This window comes from Microcebus murinus, chromosome 1 (genome assembly GCF_040939455.1).
Source record: "Microcebus murinus isolate Inina chromosome 1, M.murinus_Inina_mat1.0, whole genome shotgun sequence".
NCBI classification, from domain to species: Eukaryota; Metazoa; Chordata; class Mammalia; order Primates; family Cheirogaleidae; genus Microcebus; species Microcebus murinus.
This window is the reverse complement of record NC_134104.1, coordinates 39,421,354-39,433,952: the sequence shown is the minus strand read 5'-3', so window position 1 is coordinate 39,433,952 and position 12,599 is coordinate 39,421,354. Positions and strand designations below refer to the sequence as shown.

The window sequence follows — 12,599 nt, the reverse complement described above, 5'->3', positions numbered from 1 at the left end:
ACATGTGCTCATTTTTAGAGGATATACACATAATTAGCCTCTATAGATGGACAAAGATAGACAACCTTTGCCCACAAAGTATATTTAAATAATACAATGAATCAAACAAATAAAAGTATATGAAATACAACGTGTTTCTTTAAAATATCTGTGGTATTTACTTTGGGGGGCATTTAAAATTTTCCCTTGTTGGAACTATAATAAACTTACTACAATAAACTCTAAAAAAAGCCAAGTAATGTTCTTGTGATTGAAAGTAAAAAGTAAAGATTTCCTAAGTAATTGCAAAATCTCTGTCTCCAGTCACAATGTGGTCCTTGACAAAAGTTTATTATTTTAATTCTTTATCCAGAAGGAGTATTAGAATTTTTTGTTGTTGTTATTTGGTTTCTTCCTACATTTCTTCCCATTTCTTTCCTTTAATCTTTGAAGATATCTTTGTTTGATTGTCCCTTTATTAGTCTTACCAGTTTCTTTATTTTATATGTGCCTTTAGGTCTTATCTTAGCCCAAGTCTCAGAGGTATAGACCAATATATACAAGTTTTTAACAGTGGTTTCCATGACACTATCTCAAGGGCACCTCAGTGCTGGTACAAAGTCAATGTATATACATACATATATGTGTGTGTAATGAATAAAGCAAGAATGGTCTATTAATGGTTGTCACATATCACACATATGACTTACAATTTTAAAAAGATTTGGGGCCTAAGTCAATCATACCAAAGTAATGTGTTTTAAAGTTTGACTTCATACATTTTAATATTTAGTCATATTTTTAATTTTAAAAAGGAGTATCTATTTCCCCCAGACACAGAAAGATAAGCCTGATTACATCAGAGACAGGGCAAAAAACTTATTTAAGCACTTTCTCAGTCATTAATGCTCTCTGTCACTTTTACTTAATCTTCACAGCAATCCATGTGTATAAATTATTATTATATCCCTGTCTAAAAGGATGCAAAGATGCCAGTAAGTCTAGTCTAATAGCTACCTTAAATTAACTTTTAAACAAAATTAGGAATGCATGCATAAACAAACCAAATTTTAAAATGCAAAAAGTAGTCCCTCATTATTAAGTGGCAGTTCCTGAATTTACAACTAGACTTTTGCTACTGCCCTATTCCACTTTGCTCTCAAATACTTTTATCCCCCAATCGTATTTGTTTCAATTATAAATAAGCAGTGGATTATTAATATTTTTCTATAAGTACATTATAAAATTTACACTAACTTAGTTCCCTAGAATAAACTAGAAAGAAACTTAGAAATGATCTAATCTACACATGTACTCACCAGCAGATTGGTATTAACTGATCAACACCTAAGTGGACAAATAGGAATAGCATTTATCAGGCATCGGGAAGGGAGCGGGAGGAGGGGATGGGTATATGCATACATAATGAGTGTGATGTGCACCATCTGGGGGATAGACACGCTTGAAGCTCTGACTCTGGGGGACGGGGGGTGGTGAATGGGGGCAGGCAACACACATAACCTAAACATTTGTACTCCCATAATATGCTGAAATAAAAAAAGAGAGAGAGAAAAAGAGAAAAATAAATGATCTAGTCTAAGTGTTTAATTTCACAAAAGATTATAAAACAGGCCGGGCGCTGTGGCTCACGCCTGTAATCCTAGCTCTTGGGAGGCCGAGGCGGGCGGATTGCTCAAGGTCAGGAGTTCAAAACCAGCCTGAGCAAGAGCGAGACCCCGTCTCTACTATAAATAGAAAGAAATTAATTGGCCAACTGATATATATATAAAAAAAAAAAAATTAGCCGGGCATGGTGGCGCATGCCTGTAGTCCCAGCTACTCGGGAGGCTGAGGCAGAAGGATCACTCAAGCCCAGGAGTTTGAGGTTGCTGTGAGCTAGGCTGACGCCACGGCACTCACTCTAGCCTGGACAACAAAGTGAGACTCTGTCTCAAAAAAAAAAAAAAAAAAAAAAAAAAAAAAAAAAAGATTATAAAACATAGCTATGATAAGTGACCTATTCTGAGGCCCAATTAGAGTGGGAACATGGATGAGTATTTACCTCTTTTGACACACCTTCCAGAACTCTTCCTATTTAGTCACACAGTCTTTCTTTTAAAGCTATTTCTTAAAGAAAACTGTGATCAGAGATCGATTCTTTTTCTGTTGGTTTGATATAATTAATTATATCAAAATAATTAATTTTTTCTGTATTGAAATGATAAGGAAAAGCAGTAAGAGGTTATACAGGCTGAATAAATGATCAAAATGAATGCTTTTAAATTAACATTGATTAATAGTAAATGAAATCTTTTAAAGCTACTTTAGAAGTTTGGGGGTTTTGTTGTTTGGTTTTGCCAAGAAAAATTTGGTTAAATGACATCCCAATAAAGCAATTCAAGTCTGAGTTCTTATCAGCATTGCTCGAATTACGTAGCATTTTGATTTTAAAGGAAAAAACACACCATCTGTGTGCCAGGCAGTCAAGATTTTACTGTAATAACTATCTTTACATATTATCTCTTTAAGTCTTACTTCCACATTGTGCACAGTCTCTTCTTTGTGAGCTATAGGAAAAAGAAGATCATAACCATAAACAGCAGAAGCTTTGGAGTTGTGCACTCATGAACAAGACATTTATTCACTTACGAACATATAGAATTATTGTAAGAATTAAGCAAGATAATTATGTAAAGGACATTTATGCAGTGCTAATCATACATGAGGAGTTATGTCACTAATTAATAATGATGAAAAGGGGTGGAACATGTGAACTTTCCATCTTTTTGGCCTTGGCATTCTTTAGCTTGATGCGAATTTCAGGGCTCCTGAATATAGGGGTGACATCCTTCATAGTCCTTGTAATTTGGATACTTATCACAATTGTTTTCTGACATTCCCTTGAGGAGGGGATGCCTTTTTTTTTTCGTTTGGACAGTGGTACTATATTGATAAAGTCAGAATGTTTATTGACACTGAGATAATACTTGTGGAATTACTGAAATATAACTAGGCGTGTATTATGAAAAAATATGGCCAGTGCTAGTAAGATATTTGCTTTTGAGAACAGAGCATCTTTCCTTTGTAAGTATTTGAATTTATTCAATTTCTCACTTATTTACACATAATGCAATCATTTACTAAGGGCTGTTTTTACATTATCCTAGAAGGATAGAGCACATTTGAAATATAAGGTATTATTTTTCTGTGTTTCAATAGTAAAAACCTTTTCCTTGGGAAAAAAGGAGAAAGAAAGATTTCTGTGGATTATCTTTTGCTCTTAGAAGAATTTGGTTTAAGATAGGACAAGTTAGGATGACAGGCTATTTCTTTCTTAATTTGTACATGCTTTGGTTAACACCATATCTCCTCCTGTAGCTGGTAATTGATATTCTTTGTGAACACCCTTTAGGAGAAGCCAGAATGAAAAGCTTAATCATACCCTTCCAGGCACATGTCTGTTTCATTAATGAATCATATGAAGGATCAGAAATAAAGACTAGACAAGAATTCAGTTTAGATCTAGGAAGCTCCCAAACTGTCCTCGTTTGCTCATGTTCTGCATTGTTATGGCTTTAAGCTCCTGCAAAGGTTTTGAATAACTGTCAGGACAATATATGGTTTTGCTTTTGTTCAGCTTATTGCTCATTCTGCAGATACATAATATGCCTCCGTACCCTGGTGTGATGGCTGAAAGGCATCATTAATGTGTTAAATGATGTGGAAGCATTCGGACACAACTATGACACATCACAGCAGAGTGATATTCCCAGTTGCACAGGTATCTGCCTTGACTTCAAAATGGAAAGGAAGAGGCTAAATTACCACACAAGGAAAATGCACCATGAAAATTATAATGTACATATTCACTTGTAATCTCTGGGCTGGATTCAGACCTCACTTATTTTTTGAGGGAAATAAAAGGTTCAGACTCATACAATAAAACAAGCAGAAGGAAAATGCATTATTGAAGCCATATGATCTTCACTATTTTGGTAGGTGATTTTTGTTATGTTTTAATTTTATGATTGACTACACAGATGCTAAAACCACCTTCCTTCATGTTCTGAAAAAATTTCATGTGGATTCTTCTGGCATCTAATTTACTTCCAGGGAGTATAATTACATGGCAACATGCATTTCTATAGGGACCACACCAATATGTGGCCATAGTTTAATAGCAGATCCAGATAAGCACATTTTCCACCTTTATTTTGAAACATTTGTTTCTTCAGAAATGCTAAAGCATGACTGGTTGCCTTTGACATGAGGTGTTACTCTTTCATATGCTATTTCTAAGTCCTAAGAGAACAACAAAGTAGCTAGAGAAAATATATTTCAGAACTAAAAATAAAAAAAATTTAGAAATATGTGCTTCATCAAATGTTAAATAATTAAAGTGGATGCTATGTAGCCAAAGGGCTCTGATAGTTTAGGGTCTATTTTAAAAAGTATATATTGTTTATTTAAGACTTATTAGAGATACTACTTCTTTTTCTCTTAATGGATGCTGTTATTTTGTTCTGTGAAATAGCAGGCCACAAAACCATGGGTGAGAAAGGTTCTAAAAGTATTTTATAGAAAGTGAGTTCACAGGTGTTCTTAACAGCCCCCAAAATGTATTGAATGATTGAAATTATATTAGTAACAAAGTTATGGCTTGTAGTTCCAGAATAATACAAAATAAATACAAAAAGAAAATTATAAATTGATTGGATTTCTATACCTTCACATGATGGATGGCAATTTTTAACCAGAAGAAAATAAGCAGCTTGTCTAAGATGAAAAGAAGGAATTGTTTCTGATTATTGAATTAAATGGATGATAGAGGCCATTCTATCTAAAGCTGAGGACAGAAGTATTTTTTATTGTATCAAATAGTTTCTGAGATGCTATCCTTCTTTGTATAAATTAATGGAACTTCTATAGGAAATATAAGTAAAATTAAGTCTTGTTCTCTCTTTGTTTTTAAAAATAGCATTATTTGCTGATTACTTTTGATGGAGTAGTAGCTATGAAATTCCTAGAGAAGTATCAAGTACCTACAAAGTCCTATCAATAAATGTCAGTCCTCTTTCCCCTCATATTTTTGTATCTGTCTTGAATTTACAGAAAATAATTTATTTATTCATTAAAATATATATGAATTATATTACAAATATAAACTGAGTGTAAGCAGAACATCAATTTGTTTTTTTACCACATGGATTTTAGTGGAATAATTGACAAAGGTTGACTAATATCTGCAGATGAGATCATACTACAGAACAAAGTTAATGTCCTGATTTTTACAAATGTATTGAGGTTATGCAAGAGTGTTATTGTTTTCAGGAAATTCTCACTGAAGTGTTTAGGAGTAAACAGGCATAATATCTGCAAGTGGTTCAGAAATAAGTAATATCTACAGAGAGAGATGGGAGATAGAATGATACAGTCTGTGTGATAAACTGTTAATTTTGGAGAAATCTGGGTAAAGGTATATGGGCATGGTGTGTACTATTGTACTATTCTGTAGCATTTTCATCCATGTGCATAAATCAAACTTTATGATGGAAATTACACACGTGCATGCAGAGTTCCAAAAGAGTAAACTGAAAAAGGAGGGAAACATCAATCCACTTAGAAGTTTGATCTCTTGATGAAATGCTGACAAAGCTTCTTGGATCTCAGTTGATTCAGCAGCAAAATGGGGGCAGAGGTGGACCTCAAAACTCCAAGACCCCGTAAATTCTCTGTTAGTGCCATTTATTCTAGTCTGGGATCATTATATGCCACAGGATGGGGAAAAGGGGCAGTAGCTATAGTGGCAGTAGAGAATAAACAGAGACAGATATTCCACTGGTGGAATGAGTGTTTCAATCCAGAACTAAAAAATAAATCTACTCAATCTAAGGAAGAAAACAAAAAGTAGCAACTTAAGCCAAGTTATAACTTCGAAGATTTTTGTTTTGTAATCTGCAGTTTCTCTACATGTTTGTAGAGGGATGGATACAATCTTTATATGGAGACCATGCTTTTTATCTCACTGACATACTTTGTGAAAGTATTGAGAGCTAACAACTAATACCCAAATTCACAACATAATCCTCTGCAATTTAGAAGGTGCCTTATCATGTGGTCATCGCAAGACTTTTACAATGTAATCAGGAGAAGAATCAACAAATTCAATCTCACCAACTAAATTAAAAAGGACACATTCACTGCTCCCCTTTATATCTGTGTCAAAGATAGAGAGACTAGGAGAAATTTAAACACCACAGCGTCATATCTGTCACAGTCATATCCTTCCAGTGTTAGGGAGCTCATTTTTCAAGGCTACCAGTCCATTAACCTTCACAAGAACAAAAATAAAGCAAAACAAAGAAACACTCCCTGTAGAAATAGCATTGCTTCTAATCGTGCTTATATATCTTACCCTGGGGATTTGGAGATGAAACAAAGGCTTCTATCTCCCCAGGCATACAAAATGATGCGGATACACTAAAATAAATTTACAAAATGCCTGGTGGTGCATATTGTAAACAAATTTGTGATTTTTCTTAAAAAATGGGAGTGGAACTAGGGAGAGTAACTCATGCCATCCCTGCTGAATCTCTGTCCTAAGCTGTGATTTGTAACTGGGAAGGCCAAAGCATCAACCTCATTTATTTTTTAATGCCTTGGCTCTCTCTCCATTGCCACTTTACCTAGATTCATTCACTGTATATATTTGAAACTATTAGTTTCCTGATAAATGCATTCTCAGAAAGCCAGAGGGGAATGATAAGATAGAAATAAAGAGCTCTTGCTTGTTTTTATACGTTTCTGTTTGACTTAAGAGATAATTATAACACAGATTGATGCTCCTATTTTAAATAACATCGTAAATCAGCTTGAAATATAGGACTTGGGAAAGCCATTTGCCACATCATTATAATTTCTTAAAATTCCTGTGTTCACTGAACATGAGAAACCATAATCGTGAGATATATAGCAATAGCATTACAGTACTCATTACTTTTTTCACAGAAGACAGTTAAATAAACATGTTACAAATTTTTAAATATCATTAGCTACAAAGTTTCATTACTTCATTAACTGAAGCAGAGCAAAAGCATATGCTGGTTGGTCTGGGATCTAGCTTCAAGTGGGAGAAATTACAGATTCAGTAAGCAAGGTTAAAGCAATGATTCAGTGTATATCCTTTAAAGTTCATGTCTTTCCACAAGTTTATTTATTACCATGAGAAATTTAAAAGTACAAGATTTTCATCAACATATTAGATGAGAAACAAAATGGGAACAAAAGAGAAATTTGGAATCAGAAAGATACATATTTGAACACGGATAGACTTTGTCAAGGGTTATATTCAAAATATCTATCAAAATATCATGGTGGGAACAGGGACCTCTCAAGAGGGAGGGGTGCTCTGGGGTCCCCTCTTATGCCAGGATTTATCCCTCTGGGTGCTGGATTATGGAGGGATGGAAATATATCTGAGATATGGAGCTTAAGGAGCTACTCAATGTTATTTGATAAATTAATCTGTGTAGATACATTTCTATATTGACTGCAGAAATAGGTAGAATTACTTTTAAGCAGTAGAGAAACATTTGAAATTATTGACAACCAGCAGAGTTATACTGGTGCATACTTGCTGTCCCAGATGACACTTACTGTATATCCTTCGAAGTTGAACTAATCTACCTGAGCAAGCCAAGTGAGAGAAACATATGTGGAGTGTTTTTAGCTAGTTGTTTGGCTGTTAGAAGATTTCTTTCAGCTGATGGCAGAATTTAGTCATCTCCGCTTTCCTTTGGCCTACAGCATCCAGTACACATTCTGATATCCTCAGAGCAAAGGGTAATTCCCACTATAAACCAGAGGGACTTCCATCATTTAAGCCAAATGCAGATCAGAAGCCGAGTTTACACTCAATCCAGACTTTCAACTCAGAGGTAAGCCCACCTGGGAGAGCACTGGAGAATCTCTATTTCTAGGTAAAGCACACTCAGAGTGGTATCCTGCCTCTTTCTTTCTTTCTTTTTTGGCTCCAATGTTTGCTTGTATATAAATAATACAATAATGTCTCTGAATTGAACTGCTTGGAATGTATTCCTAACTATGATATCTTGTAGCAACAACCAAGCACAACAAATATCCATCAGCTTAACTTTGTGTGTTTTATGTTGATTACAAAAGAAAGCTGTTTATTACATGTTCAACACAGTTATCAATATTGAAAAGTGATTGTCATATCTCTAACGGGGGCATCATTTGTGTGTAAAATACAATCCATCTTTATGTTTGTGAGATGCACAATTAAAACCCTGTAAGCAAAATTCATATGTAATTCACATAGAGGATTTAAAGGATGATTGAAAGAACATGTTTTACTAACAGTAAAAAAAAAAAAAAGAAAAAGTTATGGATGTAAGATAAAGAAAGATGAGATTGTTTGTGTGCTTGTTTAATTTTTCCATTTCATGTTGAAGGGCCTTTGCTTACTGCCTCCCAATGTAGATTTTGTTTTAATTAAGAAAATATTGTCAGTGGAAAATATGGCTGGTGAAATCACCTAACAATTCACATCAGGAAATTTTTTAGATGAATGATTCCAATTTTTTCTACCAAGACCTCTTTTTGTAATACCATGCTTCTCACTAAATTCATATTTTGAATTTTTAACACAATCTATATGTAGCAAATGATATTGGTTTATTTTCTTATTATTAATCTAGGAGAGATTTGTAACTATCAGAGTTATACGGAGCTTCTAAGGAGCTTAAAATAACTGAATAATTATATCAAAAATCTAATTTTAACTAAGGTAATGATATTTATAGTTTTAAGTATCCTACTCAATGTTTTCAAAGCTAAGGTTCAATGCCTGTTAAGTTCTTTGAAATATAAAAATGTTCCAATGAGCTCTGTAACTACTATCTCAGAGCCCCAAATATTTAAGGGTTCCAAATTCGGAAGTAATGAGTATAAACTAGTTTAAAAATCACCTGACACATATGGTTTATTCTCACTTTAAGAATTAAATTGAATGATTTCAAGTATCATAACTGTCTAAACATGATAGAAAAAAATATCCTGTGACTCTTTCAGATCTTTTTCTTTTCTTCCACCCTCTTTCCCACTCTCTCTGCCCAAATCATTACTGGTAGAAATAAGACACATCCAGCATGTACTCACCAGCCTGATTAGTTGTGATGCTAACTGCAGCAAATTGTCTTGGTGGGGAGCTCAGCTCTGACACCCCATTAATGGCATCAATCTCAAAGGTGTAGTTAGTGTGTGCCAGGAGGTCTGTCACTGTCACCGTGGTGTTGGTGAGTCCAAACTGTCGAGGGAGGAAGCGGACATTTGGGCTGCATGGCTCACACTGTTTTACATTCCACCCACATTTTTTACAGATGATGTTGAAGGTAACATCTTTCCGGCCTCCTGTGTCCAGGGGCCAACTCCAGTCCAGGATAACCGAGGTCTCGTTTATATTAGAGATAACATTTCTTGGTGCAGATGGAGGCCCTGAAAAGTAGTTCAACAGAGATTAATGAGCCTCACTTCTGTTTTCTACTACAAGGGAAATAGATAATTTACAATGGAACTGAAAGAGGTAAATAACCATCCTGTCTTTATTATCTACTTTTAATTCATCCTTAGAGGATCCATGAGATTATAGACACATGGATTCAAGAGTACTGTCCTCCCCAAGCTATGACTGGGGGAGTTTTGACTCAAGGGTGAGGGTACATTCACAAAGTCCAACAAAAGAATTTACCACTATGTTTAATACCCTTGTGAATACTTATGAAAACTTTAGTATTAGTTTTATAAATCTTAGTCCTTTTTCCCTGTGACCTATGACCAACATAGAGCGAGAGGGAATAGAAATGTAAAAACATAAATCCTCTGCCTATAACCTCTTCTATCCTGTCAAATGTAATGCAAGGTCTAAAACAAGACACAGAAAATGTTCTTTCTTTCTTGGGGTTGTATTGCAGGAAGTACTTTAAAATGTAATTCATTTTGCGTGATAAATGTTGCACTTGGGGTAAGCCAAGCATGGAGAGTGAAGCAGAAAAAGCTTTCAATTTGCACATGGATAACAGAAGGAAATGGGCCAAATGCTTTCAAAACAAAAAAACAAACAGCACAGTAACCAGAAGAAAAACCAAACCAAACCAAACATGGAGGCATGGGTTGCAGCAAAACTACTCACGGGTACAAGCCATGGATGGAGGGTCTTTGTCTGCTCGGAAGTAATTATTCTCACACCTGCAGTTCATTGAACCATCTTCGTGAGTAGAACTGTGAGGTGGGCACTTGGCGCACTTCATATTACCATCCGAAGCCTTGTAGAAACCTGGTCGGCAAGCTACAAACAAAATGATTCTTTTAGAGTTCTGTGATAAGTTTGAAAATGTATTTCAAAAATATGTGAAACAGATTTCAGTATGTTAGGATATGAATTCAATATGAATAAAAATCATTTTTGTCCTAGAATTTACAGAAGCAAATAATATGGCCTACTGTAATTTTTTTTTTTTACATATATGTTTGAATTTGCACCAAATGTTAAGGGGAAAAAAACCCACAAGATTTAGATTATTTTGGCACGAAAGTATGATGAAATTTCCAGCTTGTGTTTTCACAGCTTTACTTGGCATTGGACTATTTGTGGGGAAAATAAAGCAAAACCATGTCACCATGTAGTCATTCCTTTTTTTAAACATGATGCAATGTGTATACTATTTGCACTGCAGTTAGCAGTATATTACACACTGATTTGTTTTCTAATTGCCCTATGTGTGTACAACCTTGTCCCACAAATTATAAGCAACCAAAGGAAAAAAATACTTCCTGTATATTTTAAGATTCTTGATATATGACTTTTGATTTTTTTCTGGCTTGACAGTGTTGTTCCTTAACTTCTATGGCAAAGGTCTTAAATAAATATTTAAATATATTCCCTTGTAGATACCTGAAATACATAGAGATGTACAGTTTCTATTTAAACTGATATACATGTGAATCGTTACTAGATGAAAGTTCTTTTAATAGATCTATGTTATCTTTTTCTTTCTGGCCATATCTCTGCATGATATGTTTTTTATAAGTCCAAAGGACTGGTTATCAAACATTGATTTCAGTTTACCATTTAGTGTTGCACATCTATTTACTGCTTTTACAGAGATATGCCTCACTATATTATTTTCATTTAGTCTGATAGAAAATCCAAAATGCTATATTATTTCATCTGATTCATTTTCATAATAACATTGGGAGCTGAAATCATAGTGAAAATTCTAACAAGAAGTCTCTTGACATTCCTTTGAAGAAGGAATTCAGGATCCAAATTTTAAGTTTCATCCATACTATCTTTGAAAAAATCAATGATTTCTAGATCTCTAAAATTCAATTTCAATGCTACATTAAGATCTGATGACTTAAAACTTGTGTATTGAATAGACCCTATAGACTGTATTTGAATTTCAGGATTTTCTGGTATCAACTTCACATTGTGCAAATAAGTTTATTTGCATTCAAGTAAAACCTGTGTGGACAAGTCTTCATTTAAAAATCACTAAATGCATTTTTAAAAAGTAACACATTATATCCATAGTCGAATACCTTTTGATTGAAAATTTCTTGAAATAAAACAAGAGAAATCCACTGGAAATAGAAACTAATACAATAATTTAAAATGATAGCAATCATTAGTCTTGCTGTTTTCTAGTTCCTAGTAAGAATGGCTGCTTTAGGACCATTTTATGGTTGATCATTTATGGGACAACTATTGGTTTCAAATTGAGATCCATTAAAATAAATTGTATTGTTCTAATCAAACATGGATTAGGATTGTAAGCTTTTTAACATTGTCTTTAAGCACTAGTTAGGGACTTCCACTCATATCTCATGTCATATTTCCTCAGGGGGGAAAACATATACAGTATATAAACAAACTATGCACTTAACTTCTGGTTTCAATTTAGTTCATTATCAAGTGCCTTTAAATTTGCAAGAGGACATCATTGAGTTTTTAAAAGATTATGTTGCAGTGCACTGATGTACTTTGTTATTAATATTTTGTTTGCTTGTAAGTTTATCTGTGCATTTTTGTCTGAGGCTTTTATGGTTTTTACAACATTTGGCATAAAGGTATTCACTAAACAATCACTTTTTGCTAATATTATAAATGGATATACTATGTGATACTTAAAAATAGACAAGACACTGCAAGGCTGTGGAAACAGCCCAAGTGCCCATCAATCCAAGAATGGATTAATAAAATGTGGTATATGTATACCATGGAGTACTATTCAGCTCTAAGAAACAATGGTGATATAGCACATCTTATATTTTCCTGGTTAGAGCTGGAACCCATACTACTAAGTGAAGTATCCCAAGAATGGAAAAACAAGCACCAGATATATTCTCCAGCAAACTGGTATTAACTGAGTAGCACCTAAGTGGACACATAGGTGCTACAGTAATAGGGTATTGGGGAGGGGGGAGGGGGCGGGTATATACAAACATAACGAGTGAGATGTGCACCATCTGGGGGATGGTCATGATTGAGACTCAGACTGTTGGGGGGAGGGGGGGAAATGGGCATTTATTGAAACCTT

General features: G+C 34.4%; 1 protein-coding gene across 1 annotated transcript in view; it reads right to left on the bottom strand.

Annotated features, from left to right (window-relative positions):
• EPHA3 (EPH receptor A3) overlaps positions 1 to 12,599 on the bottom strand; it is a 340,388-nt gene that overhangs the window by 103,262 nt on the left and 224,527 nt on the right. Inside the window, exons 4-5 of the mRNA XM_012750987.2 lie at positions 10,190 to 10,345; positions 9,160 to 9,495 (exon numbers count right to left, since the gene is read on the bottom strand). Of these exons, the coding sequence (XP_012606441.2) occupies positions 9,160 to 9,495; positions 10,190 to 10,345 (492 nt within the window). The remainder of the gene's footprint in view (positions 1 to 9,159; positions 9,496 to 10,189; positions 10,346 to 12,599) is intronic.